The sequence below is a fragment of the Oenanthe melanoleuca genome, chromosome 3 (genome assembly GCF_029582105.1).
Source record: "Oenanthe melanoleuca isolate GR-GAL-2019-014 chromosome 3, OMel1.0, whole genome shotgun sequence".
In the NCBI taxonomy this organism is placed as follows: Eukaryota; Metazoa; Chordata; class Aves; order Passeriformes; family Muscicapidae; genus Oenanthe; species Oenanthe melanoleuca.
In genome coordinates this window covers 97,067,815-97,095,216 of record NC_079336.1, presented here as the reverse complement: position 1 = coordinate 97,095,216, position 27,402 = coordinate 97,067,815, and the positions used below count along the sequence as shown (strand labels likewise).

Here is a 27,402-nt window from a genome sequence, read left to right as displayed (position 1 = left end):
TGCCCCAGCTGTACAAGCGTTCAAGGCCAGGTTTTGGATAAGACCTTGAGCAACCTAGCCTACTGCAAAGTGTCCCTGCCCTCCCAACCTACCCCTTTGATTCTATGGAAGCTTTTACAGCCCAAGCCCCACCCAGCCCGCGCACCTACAGCCCCACCATTCCACATGGACTCCTCAGGTCCTTACGGCCACCACCTCCTTTCCCAGCGACTAATTTGTACAGGCACCCCGCTGTGTCCCTATAGCAGATGCCGCTCTGCTTACGTGCATATTCTCCTTTTCGCAGGCAATGAGAGGAAATCTTTTCCCCCAAATCCCTATAGGCAATAAGAGGAAGTCCAAACACCCGGACGCGCCTGTCCCGTGGGCCCCTGTCCCTCTCCCATGGACGGCGGCGGTGCCGGCACCTCCGGGGCGCCAGGGGGCGCTGCTGCGGGGCGCGGGGGAGCGGCCGCTGCGAGCGCCGCCGCTGTCCCCGCTCGGCGCCGGCCGCGCTGCGCTGCGCCATGAAGGCGATCGTGCAGCGGGTGGCCCAGGCCAGCGTCACAGGTCAGTGCGTGCCGAGCGCGGGGCTGCGGGGCCGGGGCTGCGCGTGTGGCCGTGGGGGTGTGGGCGTGGGTGTGTGGGGGCGTGTGCGGGCGCTCCCTCCCCCTGCTCCCCCGCGTGGGTTTGGCGTGGCTCGGCTCGCTTGCGGCTCCTCCGGGCTCCGGCCCTCGTGGGGTGCGTGTGTGTGGGGTGTTTGCGGGGCTCTGCGTGCAGCCATGCCTGGCAGCCGTGGGCTGGCGGTCACGCTGCCGGTGCCTCCTGGAGCGCCTTTGTGTTGGCAGCACAGTCGCAGTCATCTTGCTTCGCTTGTGTTCACGGAATCACTGAGTGTTCCGAGTTGGAAGGGACCCACAAGGATCGTGTAGTCCAGCTCTTGGCCCTGCGCAGGACGTCCCCAAGAGCCGCACCGTGTGCCGGAGAGCAGTGTCCGAACGCTTCCTGAGCTCTGTGACACCGCCTTGGTGCTGTGTCAGCGGGGCTGCCCCGGTCACGGCCGTGCATTGCTGTGCGTGTGGTGGCAGTGCCATTGCAGTGTCCCTGCCCGTGCCTTGCGTGCGCTGGCACTAGTCACAGTCACACTCAGTGCATCGCAGGCATGTTGACAGTGCAGCCTGGGCCGTCTTTTTGCACTGCTTGCGTGTGTCACTGGCGCTGCCACCAGGCGCTGCTCGCCGGGGTGTAGCCCGCTTCCCATGGGAGCGGTGTGTCCTGATGGAATGTCCCTGCTATTGCGCTGCTTTGGACCTTCTGCGCTCAGGGTGCTTCAGATCTCTAAGAAGTTTGCCCGTGAGGCAGGGAGTGCCTGCTGTGGGAGTCTTCGGTGAGCAGCAGGGTGGCCTTCAAGTTATCAAACAGCCTCTGTCTGTGTGTCAGCGCTGGCACTGTGGCACAGCTGGGCACACCCTGTTAGTGCTGGGCTTCTTGCTGGCTTAGTACCACTTTTCTGGGGGGAATTTAAACTTCTGGTTTTGGCTGTTGAAGAGTTTGGGAGACACTGCTGTACTTAGCAGAATAAATTTCTGGACTGGAGAACTCACCCTGATCCAGCCACTAGTGTGCAGACACTTTCAGCTTTCACTGGAGGCCTGATCTCCCTTCATTTTGTGGGATGTTTGGAGCTTTTTGTCCCAGTCATGAGCTTCGATGCAATTTTAACAGCTGGGTAACTGGTGCTTATCTCAGTTTTAAGACTGCATTTATTCTTACTACAGTGATCTCAGGGTCAACCACAATAACATAACTTAATTAATTTAAGACATTTCTTAGGAAAACACAACAGATCTATGATAGTTTGTGTTTTATTGTAAATGTCATTAAAGGGGTTGTTTTCCCAATTGGGAGGGTGGAATTTGCAGGTTATTGAAAGTCACGTTTCAAGAAATCTATGAGTATTCTTATCAGATCCTTATCATTAAAAAGAATGCAAAGTATGAAGGGAATGGTGGAGTAGAGAAATTGAGTGCACTTAGTGGCATCAGCCAGGTGGATAATTTTTCAAGGATTGGGGACAGTTTTACCACCTTTCTGTTTAGGACAATTGATCCAATTGTAGTATAAAAATCTTTATACAGTATTTTTAAAGGCTGGAGTAAGTAACCCAATCTCATAAAGAAGTGGTGACATTGGAAAGCTTCTGAAAGAATGCTTCTGTGCGATCTTTCAAATCTACAAACTTAAGACAGAGGAAACAGGGTTTGGAATGCTGTTTTCTTTAGTGGTTGGAGAGCTGAAACCAGTCCTAACTTGTGCCATAAAGCATGACAGTACATTTAGCCTTATTTTTCTTATCCCTCTCTCCTTTCTCCAGTGGGTGGTGAACAAATCAGTTCAATAGGACGAGGCCTCTGTGTGCTGCTGGGCATTTCTTTGGAAGATACACAAAGAGAGCTGGAGCACATGTAAGTCACTCCCTTCCTTTTGCCTTGTACTCTTCCATTGCTGATACTTGTGCAGTAGCCAGACAAATCAGCTGTTCCTGTTGGGAAATTCAGGTTTGCCTGTTAGTTCCTCTTCAGATTTTACCTTGAATACAGGTTTCTTAAGAGTTTTCTCTTCATGTTCCATTGAGAAAAATGTGTTGCTGTTTTTTGCTATGTGTGCTTTATCACGAGCGGACTTTTTTAAGTGTCTGTCCTTTTTGAGTCAAAAAGAAACCCATTCTTCAAGGGTAGGATTTATAAGAATCCTCAGACTTTCCTTTCAGCTTGCACATGAGTTTTGTTCTTCCTAAAGGCAGGGTAGTCTTGTCAGTTGCTTGTCTGCAAACAGGAATCAGTTCTGGCAGCCTGAGGGACTGGCTCTGGCCATCTGTTCCATGGCCACAGAGCAGCAGGATTCAGGCAGCAAACACATGCAAGAGAGAGCTCTCCAGGGGCTTCTTCTGTCTCTTTTGCACTTGTTATTGCTCTAGGGCTGACCTCAGTCCTTGCAAAGGCAAAAAGGAAACAGGTAGTGGAGCTGACTGATGTCAGGAAGAAGGGGTTTTTATTCTCACATGCTCCATTGGTTTGCCTCACTGTTTGCCTCCCTCAGTGTGTAACATATCCTCTGCCATTGCTTCCCACCCCTACCTTGGTGGATGTGGAAGCTGCTTCTGAATTTTGCAGGCAGGAGATCTGTAGCTACTGTGCTCTCAGCACCAGGTTGTTGGGATGGCTGACACAGGAAGGGCAGGAAGCCAGCATCTGGGCAAAAGGAGTGAGAGAAAGCAGCTTAACCAGGCTTTTCAGGTCCTATTAAAGGAAACTTTAGTAATCCTGTAAATGAAACAACAAACATCTCTATGAGGAGAGCAGAGCATGATGATGATGTAAATCTTCTGCTGGGGCCTTCCAGCGGATGCTTTCAACAATCCACTTCATTCAGGAGTTAATTCTGTTTGCTGTTGACACACACAAGTTGGCAAGGATGTTCTCATGACTGTGCCTTAGTCATTGCAAAGCTCTGAAGCTAGACCAAAACGAAGTCTCAGCTTTGTCTTACACTGACTGCCTCACCTCTGGTGCAGTGCAAAATGCGTGGCTGATGGCTGCAGTTGAAACACTTTGCATTTGATAGGCTCCCTTGATGCTGCAGGTGTGGAGAAGCCAGAAGAAACCAAAGACAGGAGAATAGCTTGGATGCAGTCCTGTAATCAGTCAAAGTCCTGACATGGACTGGATTGCAGCTGCCTGCTGCTTTTCAGGATCCACTTGTGAAGGTCCCCTTGAGCCAGCCAGTTCTGTCCCCTATCTCTAGAAAATTGGCCCAAAATTCAAAACACTTTGCTGCCAGCTGCAGTTCTGCTCTGTTCCTTGGATTCCTTCTCTCATCCTGATGAAAAAGTGTTGTCGTCATCTGGCTTGTGGGGCCTGGTTTGGGAATAGTGCTAGGAAGTGACAAAGCAGGAGGAGTATATGTGAATCATGATTGGAAACAAAATCCCACAGTTTTAAATGCTGTTTAGGATGATCTCATTTTGTACTGAATGCTATTTCCTGGTGCAGTGGGAGGATTAAAATTCCCAAAGCTGTTCATACATTAAATAATGTTGTGACAGATAAAAGCAGATAGTAAAGAGTGAGCTTTCTTATTTCCTGTGCCATCTTTATGTTGCTGTGTAACATGCAGTTATTCTGTCCTGGTACCACACTCTAAAATGGTGGTGTGGATTAATGACCTGACACTGTTATGTAACTGCATAAGGGCTCTCTCTGCCTAATGGGATGAGATTCCTATGGGTGGGAATGAGGGTACATTGTTGTGTGGAGGAGCACTGAATACCCATCTGTTACCTCATTCTGTATGGTATGTGCTGATCCTACATGGGACAGTTTAGGAATGATCTTCTCCTCCTCCTAGGGTCCGAAAGATCTTGAACTTGCGAGTCTTCGAAGATGAAAGTGGGAAGCACTGGTCCAAAAGTGTGATGGATAAACAGTATGAAGTGTTGTGTGTGAGCCAGTTTACTCTCCAGTGCATCCTGAAGGGAAACAAGCCTGACTATCACATGGCAATGCCCACGGAGCAGGCAGAGTCTTTTTATAACAACTTCCTAGAGCAGCTAAGGAAAGCCTACAAACCAGAGCTTATTAAAGGTAAGGACAGAAGGTTGGTAAGGTCCTCACTGTGACCAGTGGACATTTCTTGTGTATGTTCTTTCCTGATTGTTGCTTTCTTTATTCTGTAATTTTCTGTAGCTGAAGGGATGTTAACAATGTTTTCACTAGAACCTGTCTGCAGGGTGATCACTCCAGTCGTCCTCTAGCCAAGCCATTTCCTGGCCTTCCTCTGGATGATGTGTAGATATTCTTGTATTCCTTTTGGCTGCACAACACGAGCAGACCAGAGAGGCTACAGCAATGAGAACAAACTCTGAGGTCAGGCTCCCCCCAAGGCTGGATGTTTTGTGCTGTATAGATAGATTAACCCAAGAGGAGCATTTTTTTGAAGTGTGTTTATAAGGCTTAAAGGTGTCACCAGTGTGTGATGGACAGCACAGTTCCATCTGTCACTTCTACATCCTGTTAAATGGAATTGTGACAGTGGTAGGTGTAATGTGCTACTTGAGAACAGCTTCTGATTTAGACTCATTTTTCTCAACTCTGTATCATGTGTGGAACAGTTTTCTCTTCACCAGAAAATGCCTGCCTTCCCTGTGCATTTGTGCTCTGTCCACACTCAATTTTTTCTGTTTGGTTTTCTGAGTGCTTTCTGTCAATTTTCATATTTAGATTGACTTTTTGCTACACTTGACAGAAGACAAGCTTCTAGAAAATACTATTTTTTAAATGGTGTCTGTTAATAGATAATGGTTGGCCTTACTTTCCTTATGAGTACAAAAGTAAAAAAAGACAGAAAACTGATAGCTGGGGAAAGATTTAGAGGCTAATTTTCTTATTGACTCTAGGTTAGAATAATTATTCCAGTGCTTTCCAAGGAGATAAAGTGAAATGCACACATGTCCATGTGCCCAAAAATATCAATTTTTCAAGATTTTCTAGTTTGATATGTTCTTCCAACATTTGTTCCTGATAAGGAATGCTTTTCTGGTACCCTTTCAATCAGTTTATATTTTGACTGCAGCTTTTTGAATTCCTTCTCTCAGTGAATAGCAGTTATGTACCTGAAATGAATATTAAGTGCCCTTATTTTGGCACTTTTTTTTGCCAGTGCTTTCTGCAAAACGAGCTTTCACTTCTGCTTTTTCTGTGCTAAAAGCACAGATTTGGAAACCCAAGAGTGCTATTGTGTCAGACAACATTTAAAACTGCTGGCAGTAGTGGAAATACCTGTCATTTTATGATTTTGCTTTCTTATTAAGCTGTGCCAGTTATGGTGTGTTGCACCCAAGTCTGTTAAGATTCTCTTAGGTCGAATTTTCTGCTGTGCTGATTGCTTTGCCAGTGGTTTCGTGGTTTTTTTTTGATTTTTTTTTTTTTTTTTTTTTTTTTTTTGCTTCTTTGCTGTCTGGAAAATCTGTACTTGCAATTCACCTACATACACACAGGCACACACACAACAGTTGTAGTTATGGGGAGATTAGAGTAAAGGTCTTGTCCTATCTCCTAAGAGCCTTGTGTTTTCTGGTTCCAGTTTGTGTTCAGTAGAGGATTTTGCTGTTGAAAATTGTAGGTGCTGGGCAGGCAGCTCCTCTCTGCTCCATAGTCTACCTGGAGCTTGCTGGCCAGGAGCTCAAGAGTGGGAAGTGTTCCCCAAAGAGAGGCACAGATCATTCTTTCACACCAAGAGCAGTGGGACACTTGACAAACAAGATCTTGGAGAAGGTTCAGAGCCATGGTTCCTAGTTTAGCACAGTGGGCATCCACATCTAGGAAATAAAAGGCTGCATCAGAAGTCCTTGCTTGTTGTGCTTCAGTGCTTTCTTGTGTTCTTAAACATCTCACTCACCTCTGAGGAGCAGAGCTGGTGGCTTCAGGTCTGAGCACTCTTGTTGTGCAAGCTAATATACCAGACATACCAAGGCTCATCCTTATGTTTCAGAGCCTTTGCTCTCTGTCTTGAGTGTGGATTTAGTCTTCTGAGGTAGTAAAGATTAACATGGTAAGGAGTGTGAAATGTCTTGCTCCCTTAGTAGTAATATCTAAGTAGATATGAGAGGATTGTTCCACAAGGAAGAGTTTAACTCAGATTAAGGTTTGGTACAAGTTGAAAGCACAATTATTCTGCCTGATTAATGCCCTTTGTGAGTATTGTCATTTCAGAATAAGTGCTCTTATCTGGAGCAACAGTATTCACATGAGGTTAATTAAGAATAACTTTCCAAGTAGACAAGCTTAGAAGTATAAAACTAGTGTGAAATTTCTAGGTCATAAGGCTTGAAATATGTACAAAAGTATTCTAGAAGTAAATGATACCTCTTTTTCAAGTCTTTACAGCTCAGATCTGGCTTCTCTGACTCATGTCAGGTGAAGATCTTTCATCTGAGGAAGGCATGCTGCTGGGTTTTTAGAGGCAAGAAATTTGGAGAGATGGGTGTCCAGCAGAATGAACTTGCCACTTTAGTAATACTTATAGGATTCTACTTTATTGCAGAAGATGTTGCAAGATGAATTGATCCATCCAGAAGTCTTAAAGTTGGGAAAGATGAAGAGCAGTAACTAGAAATTTAAATGGGTGAGGAGAATGGGAGGGAACTGTTACAGAAAGGTGTTCCTTGATAGTAATTCTGGTGCCAAAACAGGATAGAAAGTGCTTATGACATGGGAATATGTGGAGTGTTCTGGTAAAGGTGGAGGTTTATTTGACCACTGTATTAGCCTCTGGAAAAAGGGCTTGTGGAGTTTACTTGTTTTTAGGTCCACATGAATGGGAAATGGAAAAGACCAGTCCTTTTTGTAAGTGAAGTACAGCAGAGGAATGGTATGATTGTAGAGAGCAATTTTAAAAGTTGTGCTCCCAATAATAAAGTTTAAGATAATATTCTTTGTTTATTATTTTGTTAAAGAAAGATGCATTAGTTTTGACAGGGTTTTGTGGTCACAGGGTGTAGGTTACATCTATGTAACTCTCAGAGAACAGCCTGAGTTGCAAGCAGGAATGTAGAAATGGCTGTAGCAGATTGGGACTGAGCTGCACCCCAGTATCCCCTGCTCTACAATATTCCATTGTCAAAGGCTTCAGAGTAGGCACCAGGTCTTCTTACCTCTTGCCTAAATACAAAGTTTCTTCAAAACATCAAGTGGATCCCTAGGCTGAGCTGTTAACATCCTTTAAAATGTCATCTCCTGCTAATGAGAGCTATCTTGCTTATCCTGAACTGTGGACACTGTTGTTACCTGTAGACTTGGTTTGTTTTATGCATTTCTCTACTTAGCTTTGTATTTATCCTCTCTGAGTGTTAAGCTACAACATTCCTGGGTGCACATACACTTTTTTTTTTCTTAGTAGCTTTCTGTAGTTCAATAGTTACCTGTCCTTTTATGTATTTTTTTACTTATTTTTGGTGTCACAGTTGGTAAAAACTTTGGGGTGTGTTATCCTCCCAAGGTCCCTGAGCACTTGCTGTCTATACCCTTTTCAGATGGCAAGTTTGGTGCCTACATGCAGGTCCACATCCAGAATGATGGTCCTGTAACAATAGAACTGGAGTCCCCAGCAGCCACTGTTGATCCTAAACAAGTAAGTGACCCCTAAAGTCTGTCTGGAAAAGATGATGTGTATCCTCTGCAAATTTGTAGCATTCCTGTTGTGAAGCAGTACAGTTTCCATTAGGTACAAGGACCTTGTCCTTCCTGTGTATTCTTCAATTCCATGACCTGTTGAAGGCTGCCTGCTGTCCTGGGAAAGGTTGTGTGTGTGTAATGCAAAACAGCTTTTCACATTTTATTCTTCCTCCTCATTAAAGCTGTTGTTTAATCATGACTCATTAACAATGTTTTTAATAAGTCTGGAGCACCCCCTGCCTTTAGTGAAGTTTCTTGTCATGTGGGAGCTTTTGCATGTGGATGACTGGATGGAAGTGGAGAGTTTCTGAAGACAGGGAAGGATGCTGGTTTTTAGACTTTCTCTGGCAGTGTAAGGCCCAAAACTCTCTTGATGAGCCTCTTAAAAAGGCTTAGGGTTTTTTCATGTTCCCTGAGTTAGACACAAGGGAGAAATTCCAACAGGATGTATTACCAAGAGGCCAAAACAACAGAAACTTCACTGGCAACCTTCAGAAAATCAGACAACTTTGGCAAAAATTTAGAGCAACATCCAATTAGCACAAAACATTTCACAAAGCACTGACTTAACCCATTCAAATTCTCAAACTCCAGACCCATCCAAAACTTGGAGGAAAGGAAATTGGAAGAAAGAGACAGAAAAGAATTAATATAGCTCGCACTCCTGTCTCAGCAATGTTCAGCTGATAGAAATTCCAAGAAGAGGTGGAGTTAAGACATCCATCATGCAAAGTGATGAGGAAGAGCTGATTTAAATTGTTGTTCTCTTTCCTCTTCCCTGCCCATTGCAATCTTTTTTTGCTGTCAAAAATCTGTTGATTTGTTTGTAGCATGGGAACTAAGGGTTAGGGATGGAGGGGTTTTTATATTTGTGCTTTCAGCTTTAGCAAGAAGAGATAACTGAACCATCCTGCAGTGTTTAATGTGATATTAGCAGGAAGAGATTAGGCAAATAATTGCTGATGAATAGCTCTTTTATGTCATTGGATGTGACAGTGAAATATCTCATTTTGTCTGAGCAATTGCCTGTGTTTGTAATTGGCAATCCAAACTTCAGAAGTCATTTGCAATGTAATTAATAAAAATGCATTCAGATTAGTCAATTGGAATGTATTTTTTGTATTCCTTGTGCTAGACGGATATAAATAAACCACTTCTCTTTTGTACTTGGGGTGATCGTGTTATCTTATGGTGATAATTCACTGTCTTTTCTAAATCTTTGAAAATCTTAGCCTTCAGCTTTCTTTTTTTCTTTTTTGTTTTGTTGATACATGTATTGGTGTTGTGAATCTAAGTTGCAAGTTTTATACAAATGCTCACATTTACAATTTTGTAGAAATAGACTTCTGAAATTGTTTTATTACATGATGTATTTTTTCCTTACTTTGTGAACAGCTGACAAAACTTGAAAAACAGCAACAAAGAAAAGAGAAGACCAGAACCAAGGTGCCCTCTGAGTCAAGTAGAGAAAGAAATGCCCCCCGAAACAAGGATGACCCCAGTGCCAGCAGCGGAGCAGAAGGAGATGTGTCCTCAGAAAGAGAGCCTTAGCTCATCCAAGGCAGGCCTCAGGTTTGGCTTCTCTCCTCTGTAATGCTTGGCCCCTGCCTTTTTACTGAACCTGCACATGCAGAGTGGCATTAGAAGTGCTGGAAGGTGAATTTTTATAATCTTGCTGGTTTTATAAATTTTACAACCTCTGCTCCCATCTGCAGTTGCACACACCGGAATGTTGGGGTGGGTGAAAACCTCTTCCGAGCTGTGTGCTTGGCTGGAGTTGTGGGTCTGGCTCAGTTGTGGCTGTTTCCATGTTGACTCAGGAAATCTGAAAGTTTGGTCTGGTAATAAAGCAGTAACTTAGCTCAGAATCCTGCCATGTGTTCTTCAGATACCCAGAGATACAAGGTTATATTTCTGTTTGTCCTCACCCAGCAGGGAGCTCACTCTGGAACAGCCCAAATACAGCACAGTCCCCAGCAAGGAGGTAGAAAACAGCTCAGGGCAGAGCTGCAGCTTCCTTTCATGGTTCTTACCTGCCCCTCCTCAGTTTGTTCTTTCCTGGGATGAGTTAGTCACAAGCTGTTTATAGACCTTTACCATCTAATAAGGACATTAGGGCAGGCATTGAGAGCCAGGGTTGCCTCAGCAGCAGATCTTCTCTCCCCTCAGGCTCTTGACCTGCAGGACATGCTTAGACATCAGTGAATGAGACTGAATATAGACCTGAATCCTTTGTCATGGATTATCTGCCTATGTAGATATGTGTTTATCATACTCTTCCAGTCAGCTTTAAACCTTCAGGACACAGCTTTCATTACCTTCCCTCCCTCTACCTGCCCCCAAAAAGCCACATTGATGATTTTGACTTTTCAAAGCTCTCAAGAAAGTGTTATTATCCTCATCTGCACACTGAAGCCCTGAGCTGGCTGTGCAGTTTAGTTATTAACAGCTTTGCAAAATTAAGGTTTAACCTTTCTCTCATTTTCCAATCCCCAGAGTTTAGTCTGGCCATGATTTGTGTAATTCAGCATCATTTATTGCTCACAAAGTTCCTTACTTTTTTTTTTCATTTTTAAATCCGTGAATTTCCCAGGTGGTCAGACAGTGGGTAATGATTTCTGTTCTATGCAAGGTTATCCAATCACCTTTTCTGGGTTGTGTTGAAATAAGAACATTTTAGAGGGTTTGCAGGCCTTCTGGAGTGCTTTGGTCATTCCAGTCTTTCCAAATAACATGATTTCTAAGGAGCTGAACATCTCTAAAGTGTGGTGTACAGATAACCTCTTCTCTCTGTGGGATTTGAAGGAATCCTGCTGTATTTCTGCTCTACCTACAGTAATGTTCCTGTTTGTTTGCCTCCCACAGTTTCTTACACAAAAGCTACCCTGAATTCTTGAAGAAAGACCCAACATTCACCTCAGCAACACTCCTCAACGACTTGGGAAAAGGATGGAAAATGGGAAAGCAGAGCTGAGACATTAGAAACCGATCATTCTGTATTGAACCAACCAAAGCAATGCTATCAGATTCAGCTGTAAATGTGTAGTGTCAGTAGTGACAAGGATTTGTGACATTTCTGTGTATGCGTTCTCACACGGCTGCTGAGTAAAGGGTGACTGTAGGAGATTGTAGCGGGACATTTCACTCTCAGTACATAAGCTCCATTTAAAGAATAAATCAGGGTTTTTCCTTAAACTTACACTTGAATTCTGAAAATTCTCTGAGCAGGCTTGTGTATTGATTCTGACTCTGTGGTGTCATGTGCTACCTGTTTCCATTGCAGTGTGCAGATCTGTGCATTTTTTGGTAAATTGTTAGCTGCTGCCTAACATCAGGTTAGGCAGTCCAGTCTTTCTGCATGGACTAAGTTATTACAAAGGAAGATCAACCTCTAGTTGTTTATCATGTGGAACACATCTGTCTTGTAAACTTTTTTAAAAACAGAAAAGACTTTATTAAACAAATGATGCCTGTTGGTGTTTGTGGATTGCATTCCCTGAGTGACTTCTGGGTGTAACAAGGAGGGGGGACACAGAGCTAAACTTGTAGGCCAAGGAACACCTATTGCCTCAACTCATCCACCTTTCCTGTGGAAGGTTGGAAGTCAGGTTGCTGACCTGAAATCTTTGCTGTTTCTAACACACCTAAGTAATTTATTTTGTAGTGGCTATCAAAATGCCACACAGCTGCTCCACCTACTGGAGCCAGAGCTGCTGACACTTCTGTCAGATCCATGGGAAGCAGAAGAGCATTTGGAAACTGCCAGCCAACAACAAGAGCTGAGGAGAACTGCAAAACTGCCAAGGAAGCTTTGGGGGGAAATGAAAGACTGCAGGTTGTTACACTTCTTTCAGAGGTGATGGTGCCTTTTATATTTGCTATACCCCCGGTCTGCCCTTCCAATCTGCCCTGGACCCCTGCTGTGACTGCCATCAGAGCCAGAATGCACACTGTCTCCCTGATTGTAGGAATAACTCACTGCTGGGAGTTTTTAATCCAAATGCACATCACAGCTCCAATGCTGCACATCATGTAACCACTGTGGTTTTTATTTTTTTAACTTGTAGGCTGGTTGTAAAGTACCAGTGAAACCAAGATAGGAGAGTTAGAACTGTACCCTGATGTGTTTTAAAAACCATGAGGCTTAAGTAAAAATTTGTCAAGCTACACAGCTGGCATTTGAACAGGAATGGTGAGTGGGCAGGATAGGTGGGTGTTACACTTAGTCTTACCTTTAAGAATGACATAATTTTCCATCTGACCATTATATGCAATATAAAGAAAACTGTATGTTTGGGACAGATGCTTCCTGTTGTCCTGTGCCCAGAATATTTTTAAGCATCACAATTAGTTTAAAAAAAAACACCAACCAGCCAAGCCCACTTAATTTAAAAGTACTGTTTACTTTGAAGAAAGTTATTGCCTTATTCTAGCAGCAAATCTTCGGCAAAGCCACTTTTCCAAGTGCAGTTACATGGCTTTGAAATAGGGTACTTATCCCATGGATTTTTCTGCTTCTAGAGAGCTGCAAGCAAAAACCAGAAGACGTGAATTCCTGTCTCTTGTTCCTCTGCTTGGAATTTCTTAGGAAAAAAATGTTTTCTCAACAGAAGACACCTCTAAAGAAAATGTGCTGCTAATTGTCATGGACTGCTAAAAAACCAGAAAATACAATTATTGTCACACTAAAAAACTTTTGCAGGTGTTTTTCCAACATCTCCATATAGATACTGGCTCTAGCGGCTATGAGAATTTGAAAAATAGGATTTTAAGAATGGAACAGTCAGAATAAGTGATGTTTCTACGAAGCTTTTTGAAGAAGTGATCAGAGTATTTTATTTTGGGGTGCAAATACAGTAATCAAAGTCAAAATAACATGACTATTGATGCAAGTACCCAGTAGCTAAGCTCATAGTTTAGAAGTGTGGGCAGTTAATTAAAAATTCATTTACAGAGATGCTCATTCATGGAGCATCCGCACTCTGACTAGTGGAGTTGCTTCCTTTCAGTACCTGCCCAGCAAAGGGCAGACAGAGCTCCCCAAGCAGGTTTTCAGCTGGTGTGAAGTGTCTGCTCTTCTCTGGCTGCCAGTCCACCCCAAGTAGTCCCATAATGTTCCCAGAAATGCCCATTTTTGGTTGATTTTTCACCTGAGTGTTTAGAAATGGTTCTCTGTCAGCTCAGCTGCATGTAACTATGGCCTATGCAGACAGCAAAGGTTTGGTGAAAATTTAGAATGAGATTCCTAAACTCTTTGCATGTATTTGACTCTAAGTGGAACTGAGATGGCAGGGTCCTGGCAGGAGTCAGAGCAGATGCTGTGAAAATACAATGGAGCTTGGTCACCTTTCTGTATTCTGGAGTACACATTCATTCTCATACCAACCTCAATGTCATTCTATTCCTAATGCCTTAGGAGGAGAGCACCCTGTCCTCTCCCCAGTCTATGATTTGCCAGGCCAAATCCCAGTCCTTATGAAAACTGGCCACCTGTTCACCCTGGCATAAATGGCTCAAAGCTGAGCTCTTTCAAAGGGATGAGAAGCCAGGTTGTAGCTTGAGGGGTTTTTGACAATGGTCTGAAAATAAACCATGGAGATACTGAGCTGTGGCTGACCATTGGTCCCCACGCTCAGCGTGGAAGGGCTGATGGAGCAGGTGTAAACCCATCTCAAACCCCCTATTTCCCCTGTAACCTCATCACATGGTGCCCACATGATGCGTGGGATATTTTAGGAAGCCAGAGATGTAAATGGGACTGAGGTCAGAGCAGCATGGCCTTGATGGAGAAGTGGTGCCAGGGGCTGAAGAGAGCCCACAGCATGGTGGGGTCTCAACAGCTCTGCCTGCACCACAGGTGTTATCAACAACCCACTAATCTCTGGTCAAGGGCTGCTTGGGAATGGCAGTTAACACCAAGTGCTTCAAAAGGTCAGGCTGGACTAGGGAATGGTCCACATATTTTATTTCTCGTTGATGATTTCTTTTGGAGAGCTTCTCTGATTTAATAAATAGTTTAGTACTTGCAGCCAGCAATATCTGAATATGTTTTTGTTCTTTGTGAGTTTAATCTAATACCCTATATTTTAGAGCTGCTCCTTGTATTTCCATGCCAAAAAATTATTATTGATTTAATAAATATATTGTTAATATATTGATGTATGGGGAATGTGTTTCAGTTGTGACTTAAGGAGAAGAGATTTGCACTTTGTCTAAGAGAGTACTTTGCTATTAATGCAAAAGTGTTTTTTCCTCTTGAGTTTAGGTTATCTGGGGGATGTTGGTCAGTGCCAGATGAGGTATGATGGTGAATTTTTTTCCTGTTAAGATCTGGGACTCATTTTATATGGGTGGTTGAAAAGCCTCTGGCTATATAGAGCATATGTAAGTCTTTTTATTAATCCTTCTGCACTAACACACCTGTATGCAAAAGGTTGGAGTACTTGGGGGTTAACAGTTCATATGGCAGATGTTATTAACCTGTAAAAGCCTTCCATGGCATCTCTTCTAAAACTTTGAGTGTATTTGATTTGTTGTAATAAAAATGGCAAATCTTGACTCAGACATGGTGAGGTGTGATTGGCTGCTGAAGCAGGACCAGAGATGTTTATTGTTTTGAGACTATTTTCCTTTGTGCCACCTGGTGTCAGCAGAATCTAAGAAATTGAAAACCGCTACAGTGGATTAAGGTGGTTTTCATTAAAGACTCCTTCCTTAAAGAAAAATTATCATTTTAGTGATAATTGACCCTGCTCTTTCTTCAGAGTGTATTTAGTAAAAGTATTTACATTCTCCACAGTTCAAAAACGGTGCAATACAATAATTTTTCTGCATGTTAACCCAGTGATCTGCATTACATTTGTGCAAACCCCTCAGCTCTGCAGAGAAGCTGCAAGGGAAGCAGCAGCCCTTTGTTACCACAGCTTGTGCTGCCCTGTGGTTGCATTAGCATTGTCTGTGCTGCCTTTTGCAAGCCTCAGGCTCTGAGCTGTCTTTGATTCAGAGCATTTCTGTCAAGCTACACAACTGCAATTTTGGCAGCACCAATAGATGTGTTCTGGGTGTCAAGGCAGGAGGTGGGTTTCCTGAGATGAGTCCAGTGCTTACAAGTATTGTAATCACTCCTCAGGACTGACAATATCTGCCTGTGGAAATAGGCAGGCGCCTTCTGAATGAAACCAGGGTATGGTTCTACTCACATTTGTGTCTACAAGATCTCTTTTAGGGCAGGAAGATGTCTTTGCTTGTGCAGTTTGAATCAGAATATGAATATGTCTTTCATGTCTTTCATTCTGTCATGAGTTTGTTTCTCTTGCTCCTCAGAAGCCAGGCACTGTTTGTCGTACAGTGGATTTTTATTTGTATCTCATGATAGCTCCAAATATGTTTTCTCTAATTGCTTTTCTTTCTTTGGGGTTAGGGAGACAAAAGACTGAAATGTAAAGAGCAAACACAGTTGTTGTCAATCCTAAAATATATTCACATTCTAAAAGCTATTGTTTCAGGGGAAAAGGGCAGTCAGCTGGAATATTTCTCCCTATGGAGAGTTGGTTATTGTGTCATGGTCTCACAGTGCTGAGGCTTGCTGTCCCTGAAGCAGCCACAAACAGCAATCAGCCAGGCAACTTTCCCTCTTGCACTTCAGGAGGAGGAAGAGCGTGGGCAGCAACCTTGTGGTGCCCAGCCAAGGAGCTCCTGACCAGCGTGGAAAATTTCCAAGAGGTTGATAAATGTCCTTAGAAAAGAAACCTGAACAAACCCCCCTGAACCTGCTAGAATAGTTTATGATCTGCTAAAGCATAGAGAGGAATTGATGAAATGGGAGGGAGGGAGGGTGGAACAATGGAGGCGTTTCTTATGGATGAAAAGGAATAAAAATGATAACTTTAAGTTTTAAGAAATTTATTGGAATATAGCCGGCAGGCTTCCTAAGTTGAAGTGTCCACTGCAACCATGAAGCTGTTGTGTGCCTGCTGCAAAACCGCTTCTGTGTTTCAGGGGAGAAGAGGGAGGTGAGAAACTCTTTTATTCCAGTTAGTTTAACATACACATATTTTTAACACATCTAACAAAACATTTTATGAATAAATTTCCATTTCCCCACCTGTATTTTGGGAAAATCCATGTTATTCTTCTATAAAACTGGTTAGAAATATTTCTGTTGGCAGAAAAAATTGTATTTTTTCCATTAAGCTCCAGTGATGAAAGTTTACTGAGCTAGACAGAATGTTCCTGCAAATAATTACTGAAATATGATGTATTATGGATTAAAATCCATAAAGAAAATTGATCAGAATATTTACATTCAGAGTAGTGTCTCTTTCTAATAGGAGGTGTTGTTGAGAAATCCATGGAGTCATATGCAGCCACATGCTGATAAGAAAACCATCTTGAAGAGCATCACAGTGCATTCTTGCAAGGATAAAAGTACTGACATTATGTTCAATGTGGTTTAGGAAAAAGGATTTCAAATTAGCCCAGAAGTTTTGGCTACAACCCCTTTAACTTCAAATCTTGTTTGCTCTTGTCTGCTTTGGTGTCCAACTGTGCTCTGTGTTAATGTTTTCACTTGTTTTTTTATCTGTGTCAGCTCCAGGAATCTCTCAGGGTGAATAGGATCTCAGGCTGGGAGAAGCTGTGCTGCTCCTGATGTGGGTACTGGTGTTGGTGATCCTACAATCTGCACCAGACAAGACAGGAAGATTTTTGCATATCAATACCAAGTCAGTCACCTTTTTTTTTTCCCAATTATTTCCTACCTGAAATACATGTGTTTGTAAAGATAAGCACAGAATACATTAAATTCCTGTTTCTGCCTTGTGCCTTCTAAGGAACTTGTCAGCTGCACTGCTTTTGATCACATTACATCTTACCTTCCAGCATTCCTTCTTTCCCCATCATCAAGCTGATTAGTTCCTGTTCCTCGGTCCATTGTAACCCCATATTGAAAAGTGGGCCCCTCCCACTGGGGTTCCTGCACAAGTCAAATTTCCAGCACAGCTTGCAAAGTGGGCTTTGCTTTGGCTCTGGATAGAAGGGTGTAAGAATAAAAGAAAATGAGAAGGGAAAAAAACCCACCTGTTTGCCTGTGCAGGCATAAATCCCTTTGAGGTCCCAGTGGGGAAATGGGGAGTAAGGGAGAAGGGGAACAGCTGGAAGCTTGAGTTGTATTTGTGAGGTTTTTTTTTCTTGGAGCAAACCAAGTGAAGTAAAAGATGCCTCATGTATGAACTGGATGTTTCTACACTGATGGCAGCATGCCCAGAATTACCAAGTACAAATGCCACAGGAGATTAATTAAATGCACTAGAACAGTGTTGCCATGCTGTTGTAAATAAAGTATAAAATACATTGACCTGCAATCTGAAGAGCTCTGAAATGGAGCCTGTAGTCTGATCATCTGTTCATCTCTAAATGTACACAGAGCAGGAATTTGGGGCATCATTTCTTTACATCTTTCTGGCCTTCTACACTGGTATAACACAGTATTTTCCAGCCATAACTGTTTCCAAGTAACTGTGCCTCTCTGAAGTGTGATGTTTGAACTCTGAGGTTCATCCACTGCCCTCTCTCTGCTGCTCCTTTTCAGTCTGTTTTATACCAAACCACAGCCTTACTTTGGACCTGCTACAGGATGCTTCCTATGGAGGCCAAAAATCAGGGGAGCTGGTGACTGCTTGAAACGAGAGGAATGAGGAAGAGCACAGGCATCCTGACCTGACCAGATAGATTCTGCTGCTGGACCCCATTCAGAATGTACATAAGATGCTGAGGAAGACCTTTTGGACCATTATTTGTATGGTGATGGTTTTCACCTCCAGCTCACCAGTCTGGTCATCAGATTCACTTAACTCAGTTTTCTGACATCACCAGCATCTGAGTAAAGTGGAGTTTTAGTTCATGAATGTGGGTTGGCAAAGGATTAATTTTAATAAGCTGAAAATTCTGTTTCTGATGGGGAAACTGCAGCATTCAGAAACTGAAGTAGTCAGGAAATTTGTCAAAGCAGCTTGGATTACTGAATACAGGTGTTTTGTGTCCTCAAAGCAATAGGGTTGCATACAGCATTTCTCCTTCTGATTGGTTTGAGATTTACCAGCTTTTTTCCTTCAAGCCAGATCTTGCTGGAAAATGCATATATATATGTGTGTGTGTGTGTGTGTTTGTGTATATATATATATATATAAATATATATATATATATATATATATTTGTATGCACACATATATATACTAAATAAAATTTGTTAAATGCCACTTTAAAATTTATATATATGCATATGTCATCTCTATAAATTTATAAATGTATGTCAAGTATAACATATATACATCTGTGTCCTGCAGGGTCTTAAAGAGACAGTAACAATTTTGGACACAAAGAAATATGGAATACAGTGGGGTTACCCTCAACAATCTGTCATTTTCAGCCAGGGATGCTTGATATTTTCTTAATAAGATGAACCTTGAAGTTAACTTAAACTTTAGACATGACCAGGCCCAGCAGGTTTTTGTTTCACAGGGTGTGCTAAATTCTGTGTGCTTCTGTTTTTCCAGTCTGATTCAATTGTCAAAATCCTCACTCACAGACAATTTACTTCTGCCCTTGCTAGAGTCTCCTGAGATGAGTTGCTTAGCATGGATATTTTCCTGAAGTGGTACTGCTCATTTATTGGGACCACTGGCTTCAGTTTACCTTATCTTATCCAATTCTCAAAAAGAATAAAAAATATTTAATGTATAATAAAACACAGTGTAAGTAATACTTAATGAGATTTTGTCTAGACCTGTGTTCTCACCCATAAAAGCCCTGTTTACAGAAATTTTGAACAGCCTTTCAGTAACAAAGTGGAATACATGGAATAGATTTAGGCCCTTTAGGTGTTGCTGTACAAGCTTCACAATAACTGAAGAGAGCCTGTAGGAGCAGTTTTAGTTCTTCCTTCATCCCAAATTTGCCTCCTTGAGAGGTGCAGGGCACATTGAAGTTTGCAGGATCTCATTTCATGATGTTGTCATGTGATGCCTCTTTGTTGGTCTCTCTGGGAAAGCTGGCAGTGTCTAGGAGAGGTTTTATCAACTGGGAATGATCCCTTGCTTCAGTTGCAAGATTTTGCCTAGTAGGTCCATGAGAGCTTAAATGGATGTGGGAAGTGGGGAATCTGTCAACCATCCACAGCCTTTAATGCTCCTTGTGTTATACAAGACACATACTTGGACAAATTACTGGGTAAAATGATATGTTTTCTTATTATTTTCATCCCCCCTCCCCCTTTTATTTGGTCCTCGAATTTAGAAATGTTTAACAAAAGCCTGTGCTGGTGAGCCTGTGAGTGAGCAGCTTTGCTAGGACACCTGCAGCAACTCCAGCTGTCAGCAGGAGATGCTCCTAGAAGCAAAACTGAAGCAGGAGAAATGCTGCATTTTCAGTTCAGGTGATTTCTAGACAGCTATGCATACACTTGTATTTTGTTTTAATTCTTTGTTGATCTTGCAGTGAAACCTAAGCTTTCTTTGGCACCTTAGAGACTTCCTGGAGTTAAAAGATTTCTTCCAAGCAGATGGTTCTAAACTTCCCTCACAGACAATTTCAGGTGAATTCCTTGCTTCTTGTTTTGGCTGCCACTACTTTGAATCTGAATTTTACTTTTTTCTAATATAAACATGTCTAGTAGTAGGTTGGTTGGTTTGTTTTTCTTTTTTTTTTTTTTTTTTTTTCCAGACATGTGCTTATATAAACCCCAAAAATGCAGCCCACCAAACCAAAACCAAAACTGTAGTTAGATTTCTACTATTTTAACATGATTCTGAGACACTGGAGCATGTCCAGAGAAGGACAACAAAACTTGTAAAGGATGTAGAGAGCAAATTGTGTGAGGAGAGGCTGAGGGATTTGGGAGTGTTCAGCCTGGAGAAAAGGAGGCTCAGGAAACCTTATCACTCTCTACAAATCCCTGGAAGGAGAGTGTAGCCAGGTGTGGACTGACCTCCTCTTCCATACAACCAGGACAAGATGACACAGCCTCAAGATGCACCAGGGGAGGTTCAGGTTAAACATCAGGAAAAACTTCTTCATGGAAAGGGTTGTCTAGCATTGAAATGGGCTGCCCAGCCAGGTAGTGGAGTCACCATTCCTGGAAGTGCTCAATAAATGGCTGGATGTGACATCCAGTGCTATGGTTTAATTGGCAGGGTGGTGTTTGGTCAAAGGTTGGACTTGGTGATCTTGGAGATTTTCTCCAACCTTAATGATTTTGTGGTTGAAAGGGTTTCTCATTCTTTTCAGGGATTTGTGGGTGTTTTTTATATATTGATTTGTGCCTTGATTTGTATCAGCAAGAACATTTTACACATCCTCTTTAAGGTGAAGGTAAATAAGGAGTATTTTCTATGACTCTGTGCTTACACCTAGGGTGTAAATCAGAGCTAAAACCCCTTGTTAACCTGGAGTTTGCATTGGCAAGATCTGGGTGACCTAAATTGTTACTCCCCACATGCTCAGACCATTACATCCCATGCCTAGGCCTAAAAACAGCTTCAAATTACCTTTTATACCCATCTGATGAACTTCTAATTAATAAGAAAAGCAGCATTTTCTCATGAACACGCAGAGAGAATGATGTTCTAAGTGCTTCTTAAACATTATCCCATGGTAAGTTTAATGCTAATCCTGACTACTTTGCACAAGTGATTGCCTCTTCTTATTTACAGTAACTCCTACATTTCAGTGTGTGTGGGCATAGTGATAGTATTTAAAATAAAGTAAGAAATCAGGTACTGATAAGTTTATTTGTGATTTCTACTGCTGTGCCTCCTGAAGGGAGGGAAATGTGCTTGTCTTTTGTCTAATCACTGGCTACACCTTCATTTTCATCTCTGAGCCTGAAATATTTTGTCCTGTCCCTAAGCAACATTGCAAAGAATTTGTTTTACATGAAACACAGTAGAAGTTAGGGAGGAGATGTGTGTTTGATTTTTAGACCAGCACTGCATTGATCATTAAGGACAAATTAGTTTTGCCTTGGAGGGGTGGGGGAGAATGGAGGAAAGCAAAAGAATTCTGATGATTGTAGTGAAAATTTAGTGCAAAAATAGAGTCGTGTACTTTCAATTGTATTTTCTTTATGAGAATGACTTTTTTTTTTCCTGTTGGTCTTGAAGGTGCTGAAAATGGGCATACAGGCAATTTGGCCTCTTCTAACATGGATGTTGGATGAATTCTGTGCCCCAGGCTTTGTGTCAGGTAACCTTGGAATCTCCCACCTCATTTTCACGTAATGCCACATTCTGAATGACATTTTGTACAGTTTTTCCATTGTTAGGTTATTTTTCCTGCTCTATCCAGGCAGTCTGAATGCTAATGGAGTTGGAATGCACTGAAAGAATGCATTAAGACTAAAACAGCAATAATTCTTCAGGTATTTGTATTTCTAATTCTTTAGAATATTGTATCTATTTATGAGTTCACTTGTTATGTTTGGGAAGGGAATCTGTTAAGAGGTTTTTTTGAGAAAGATTTCTATTTAATGACTCTTCATAAGTGAGACAACACGGCCAATTTCCAGAACAGAAATGTATTGGCTTACTGGTTCTAATGAGCTAATTTGAGTTCCATTTCTGTTTATTGGGTAAATGAGCAAATGTGAAAAATTAAATTAAATTTGTCTAATTTGTTCCACCACCAATTTTTCAGGTTATATTTACAGTACTGAATATACTGCAATTTTTTCTGATCTCTTTTTGTAATGTGTGGGGAAAAAAATAGGCTATGTCAGTTCTCCAGTGTTTTTTAAGGAAAAATATAATTTTTTAAGGAATACACTGAGAAAATAAAAACAATCCAGGTTAAGGGAGCAGCTCAGGAATGTGAGGATAATTTTGAATTACACATTAGTGTGTTGCTGCTCAGTGTGCAAATCTGGAGAACTTAAGAAAGTTTCTACCCCTTGGTTATGGTCATCTTTCCTTTAGCTTGGGTTTTTAGACTTTCACTGATTTATCATCAGATATAGTTTTACAGGTTTAATTGTACTTCTGGGCATTGTAATGTCAAATTTCAGTGTTTTCAATCTAATTTGAGTTGCAAGGAGGTGTGCAAAACAGTTTGGAGCAGGAGTAGAAAACCACATGTAATGTTGCCAGCGATGTGACTTTTATTAACACACAATATGTGTCTGTATGAACCCAACAGTCTGTCAGCTGAGGAAGATTATTGGCATGTAAATTAACCACTGTGTCCTCTATATATGGAAGAAGTGATTCTCCTCTGTATTACTCTATTTCAGTTCAGTTTTAATAGTGCAGCAGAAATAACTAATACCAAAGGATAAAATTTTTAATATTTTATCATTAACTTAATTACAGGGTGAGCAATGTAGTGGGTCTTCAGCAGACCATTGTGCTGGTCTGGAGAACTATGCAGCCCCCAGTCTTTAAAATGCTATTCCTTGAAGATAGGGTAAGTCTTCAGTACATAGAAAAGAGTTGCCACCTGTCACACGTGATTTCAGGAAGGTCAGTTGGGATGTTACTGCAGAGGTCACCTGGGAATCCCATGACTTGCACCTGATGGGCAGCATTTAGGAGAAAAGATATTTAATACAGATTAAAAACATTTTAAACTGCAAAATAATGAGGAGATAATTAATCTTAACCCTTAGAGAAAAGGGGATCTTTGGCTGACCTATCATTGAAGCTGTGTGTCAGACTGAGGACTTTTACCAGGCTGATGAGGGTTTTCCTTAAACTCTTCATGAATGAAAGATGGGCTGGCAAAGTTACCAGGACCAGAAATGTCTTTAAATCAAAACCAGCCTTTGCAACTTTTCCAACCATATGAAGTTTGCTATCTCTGAGCAGCATCAATAAATGAGTAGCAGAGTGTCTCTCCCCCAGCTCTCATTAGCTGGGGAAGATTCAGGTCAGAGGGGTGAGTTACAGAATAAGATTATTTTTCTGCTTCAATATCTCAGTGTTCAGAAGAAGGAAATATTAATTTTAGCTACAGCTCACATGCTCACCTCTAAACTCCAGGGAAGCCTGGATCTAAATGCATATCACGGCCACCCAGTATCACTGTAAAAGGCACTGCTGGGTCATATCAAGTATCTGTTTCTGGTTCCAATTAAAACACATTTATTGCTTGGCTACTCAGAATAATGGAAAACAGGGTGTTAGAGGCATGTGAGCCTCTGTGTGCAGTGTAATTTACATAGCCACTCAGAGATGTAAATCAGCACTGAAGCACACATTGTTATGAGAATATTACCGAATAAGAAATGCTGTTCTTCAAAGCAATCTCAGCCATGAGAAAAAAATTAAAATGTAGTTGTTCCGTAATGTCTCACAGATAATTAGTGACTCCAGGTATTTGAAGTAATCTGGAGGTGCTAATACTGGTGACACTTTTAGTACCTGGATGTTGTGTGTGGCTGGGGCCACCTGCAAGTGCCAAGCCCCCTTCTCCTTTGGGCAGCTCAACTCTTAGAAGAGGAGCCTTGTAGAACATAATTGCAGTCTAGATTTTGTGCTTTCAAAAGGCCTTATCAGCCTCATCTCTTTCTTTTGGGAACTTGGCTTGATGCTGTAATTGAATCAAATTGACTCTTAATTAGTTAGATTCTATTCAGGAAGGATAGGTTACTGAAAAATGCCAACTGACTTTCTCTGTATACCATGCTGTGCATGAAGCCAAAGCTGCACAGCTGGATGTAAATCCTAAAGCAATTCCCAGTCTTAGGATAGTCCCTGTATTTGAGATGCTGTTATATTTCACGTGGCACAGCTTGAAGGGGAAATCTAAGCAAGTGGGCATGGTGTTGTCTGTCCCTAGGTTTCTAGGGTTTTGATTTAATAAGTATACTCCTAAAACAATCCCCCTACTTTGGATTAATTTAGGATATTCCTTGTAACATGCAAAGTTTATTTGGATGATTCTTAAGTAATGTAGTTACTTAAGCAAATGAGCAGCACGAGGGTCAGCTGCCTTATATGCTGTCAGGTGGATTTAATCCAATGAATTTACAGTGCAGGACACCTGGTAAGCAGATAATGCTGTGTTGGTTATTTAAATGAGGTCTGCTGATCTCCAAACCTGTTTTCTGGCTAGTCCAGCATGTGCTTTCAAGGGATGGTACTTGGTAATTAATGTGATCAAGTTTGGTGAGGGTTATAGAAAATCTGAAATAAAGAAGTGAGTGTGTGAAAGCTGAATTCAGTAAAGCTTATTGCTTCCTTCTCTATAGCAAGAAAGCCACAAAGAAAAATTACTTAGTACCACCCCGGAGAAAAGCACCTTTTCTCTATTATTATATCAAACATCTTGTATTAGACCCCAAATTTTGTTGAGCGACAAGAACAACTTCAAATGCACAGAAAGTGATCTGAAGATACAGGAGATGAAAGTAAAGGTTGGGAGGGAAGGAAATGGATTCAACTAGAGATTGTGTGAGACAAAACAACAAGGCAAAAATACCAATTTTGGTATTTTATCACATAGAAGTAATTGTGTGGTAATGTGTAGCTCTTAACTAGGCCCTATAGAATTAAACTTGTATTTAAAATTATGGAGTATTTGTATTTTCTTCTGATTTTTATTATCCATGAAAAGATGCTTAGACATTCATATTTATGAGCTATCACCAAAATATTTTAAGTTTTATAATGTATTTAAAATTATTACTCAGTTATATGAAAAGTGCAGGATTTTAAGATTCACTTAGTTTTAAATATTGATTTATATTTCAGATACCATTGATACCAAATGTATTTCAGTAAAACTTAAAAAAAAACAACAACTTGTTTTTACAAAACTTTTTTGTAACTTTTAAAAGTGTTTGCAAGAGTTTGATGCTGTGTTCTTTGCAGTTTACCAGTGACAAAGCAAAATTACCATTTTCTTAAAGAGGCCTGGGCTTTTGGGTATCTCTCCTGTATATGGTTTGGTCATCACTTAAAAAATTATTTTCTTCTGGTTTAAGTAGAAAGAGGAAACAATTTTAAAAAAACTACCCTAGAATGTGTACAAGAGAACCTTTGACACAAGTCCCTCGGAAATTAGCACATTATTAAAGTTGTGGGGTTTTTTCTGTTTTTTGTTGTTGTTTTTTTCCCCTTCACTTAGCACATTTAATTTCCCATTCAGAAAGACATTCAGGAATGTAGATCTAGGCAGGAATGACATGGCTTTTTATGCTACATAGCACTGTAACAGTTGCTCATAGCCACAGTGTTCCCCACTTACCCAGTTAAGCCATCAGTAAAATTTAGCTACACACTCTGAAGATTTGAAATGCAACTTAGACAATTCCTGAATATGGATCAATGCATTCTCTGGTGGAAGGAGAGTTTGAAGTGATTGTTAATTCTCTATTAAAGAAAAAAAACCAAAAAACCAAAAAAACAAAACAAAACAAAAAAAACAAAAACAAAACAAAACCCCAAAAACAAAACAAAACAAAACAAAAAACGAAAACAAAAACAAAACCAAAAAAACCCAAAACAACAACAAACCCAAAAGCTAAATATACTTCATCTGAGGTTTTTTTCCTCTCTTCTCCTTTTCCAAAAGTGCCTCCCTGGTAGCAGGAGAGCTTGGAATTAGAAGTGGGATAGCAAAATGCTGGAGAGGAGGCTGAGGCATTCCCCTTTGAAAGCAGGGACACTTTTTTCTTTCAAAAAAACCCAGAGGGATATCTGATTGCATTAGCAAGGGTGATACTTTCAAATTGACTTTAGAATTGTCTTTGATGGTTTACTGTTCTTAGGATATAAATCAGGCAAGAATTTGTTAAAAAATAGCAAAGCTGTTTGTGTATTGTTTCCTTTATTATTTTAGTGCTATTGTGTGAAAAAATTTGTGTCAAAATTTTAGAGGACTGTTTGGCTATGTAGGATTTACCCTGTGGATGAGGATGCCCTTAATTTCATTTTGGAGTTAATGAGCTGGGAGGAACACCCTCCAGCAGTGGAGAAAAACCTTTCAGGCTAGAAAAAGGAAGCTGCCTGGGCTGCCAGCAGCCCCTTTGGTGAGTGGTAGAATTGGCAAAATCCCCCCTGTATGCCCCAATTTCCAGAACTTAAGTGGGAAACAGCTCTTCGTGCTCCTACTCAAAAGCAACAGAATGTCAAATAATGAATAGTAATTATCCAGAACCTGGGGAGGGGCAGAAACAATCTCCTTTGCCAAAAAAATTATGTTTGAATGCATTTTGCTGGTTGTGTTTATTTCATACATGTCATGTTTAAAGGAGGTGTTTTTGATACGTGTCCACTTCCAAGTAAAGTGTGTGCCTGATGCTGGGTGCTCCAGAAGATGCTGTCACACATCTCTGTCCCAGAGATGCTGTCACACGAGCCCCATCACACGTGACAAGATTATGCTGAGAGCACACACACCAACCTGTGCTCCCAGTACAGCTCCAAGCTTCAGTGAGGGAGAAAACTGGAAGATGGTGACATGGCCTTGCTTTTTAGAGACTATCTTTGATACCCAAAGGGGGCTGGGACTCTCTCTGGAAACTGGGTAGAGGAGTTCAATAGGGAAAAGCCAAGTATGGGCAGGGAATGTAAAAGAGCATTGCACCTTCTTAACATGATTTGTTCAGACTCTTGGAAAATTTGGGAGATGATAATGAATATTATTTGATTACATTTTCTAGACAATATCCCGCTGACTTTGTTTATTAGTTTTGGAATTAGATTTGTATTTATATCAAAGTGTCTACCCTGTATTCTTAGCACTTGGTAACAACTAAAATGCAAACAGCAGAAATTATCATAATAAGTGTTTACAGCTTATTGTCAATTCTATAATCAAAAACAAGGTCAGCCAAAATAAAAGAAATCAGTGTCTCTGTCTTCAAATGCCGCCCTCCAGATTTAGTATATAGACTTTATGATACAACATATATATTGTTCTTGAAAACTTGTGCTCAAATGCCTTCAGTACTGACTCATATTTAACATAATTCTTCTTTGAATAAATTTATCACCTTTGAAGGGTGAAAAAATTGTGTTAATGTTATTAGAATTTCTTTGGAATATTATATTTAGTGTTAATCTGCATAAATTTTTTTTTTTAATGACAAAGGGGGTTGCCTGGGGAAATTTAATTGCAGTTCTATCTTTGTTTCCACTTCCATTTGAAACTTCACACATGAGAAGCATGATTACCTTCTTTCATTGTTTTTATGTGT

General features: G+C 41.2%; 1 protein-coding gene across 1 annotated transcript; it reads left to right on the top strand.

The window, feature by feature from the left end:
- Positions 1-426: 426 nt before the first annotated feature.
- Positions 427-11,685, top strand: DTD1 (D-aminoacyl-tRNA deacylase 1). The gene is made up of 6 exons (XM_056487879.1): positions 427-549; positions 2,354-2,444; positions 4,387-4,622; positions 8,069-8,166; positions 9,606-9,782; positions 11,076-11,685. Exons 1-5 carry the CDS (start codon positions 507-509, stop codon positions 9,759-9,761), a joined length of 624 nt encoding a protein of 207 aa, XP_056343854.1. The 5' UTR covers positions 427-506; the 3' UTR covers positions 9,762-9,782; positions 11,076-11,685.
- Positions 11,686-27,402: the final 15,717 nt, after the last annotated feature.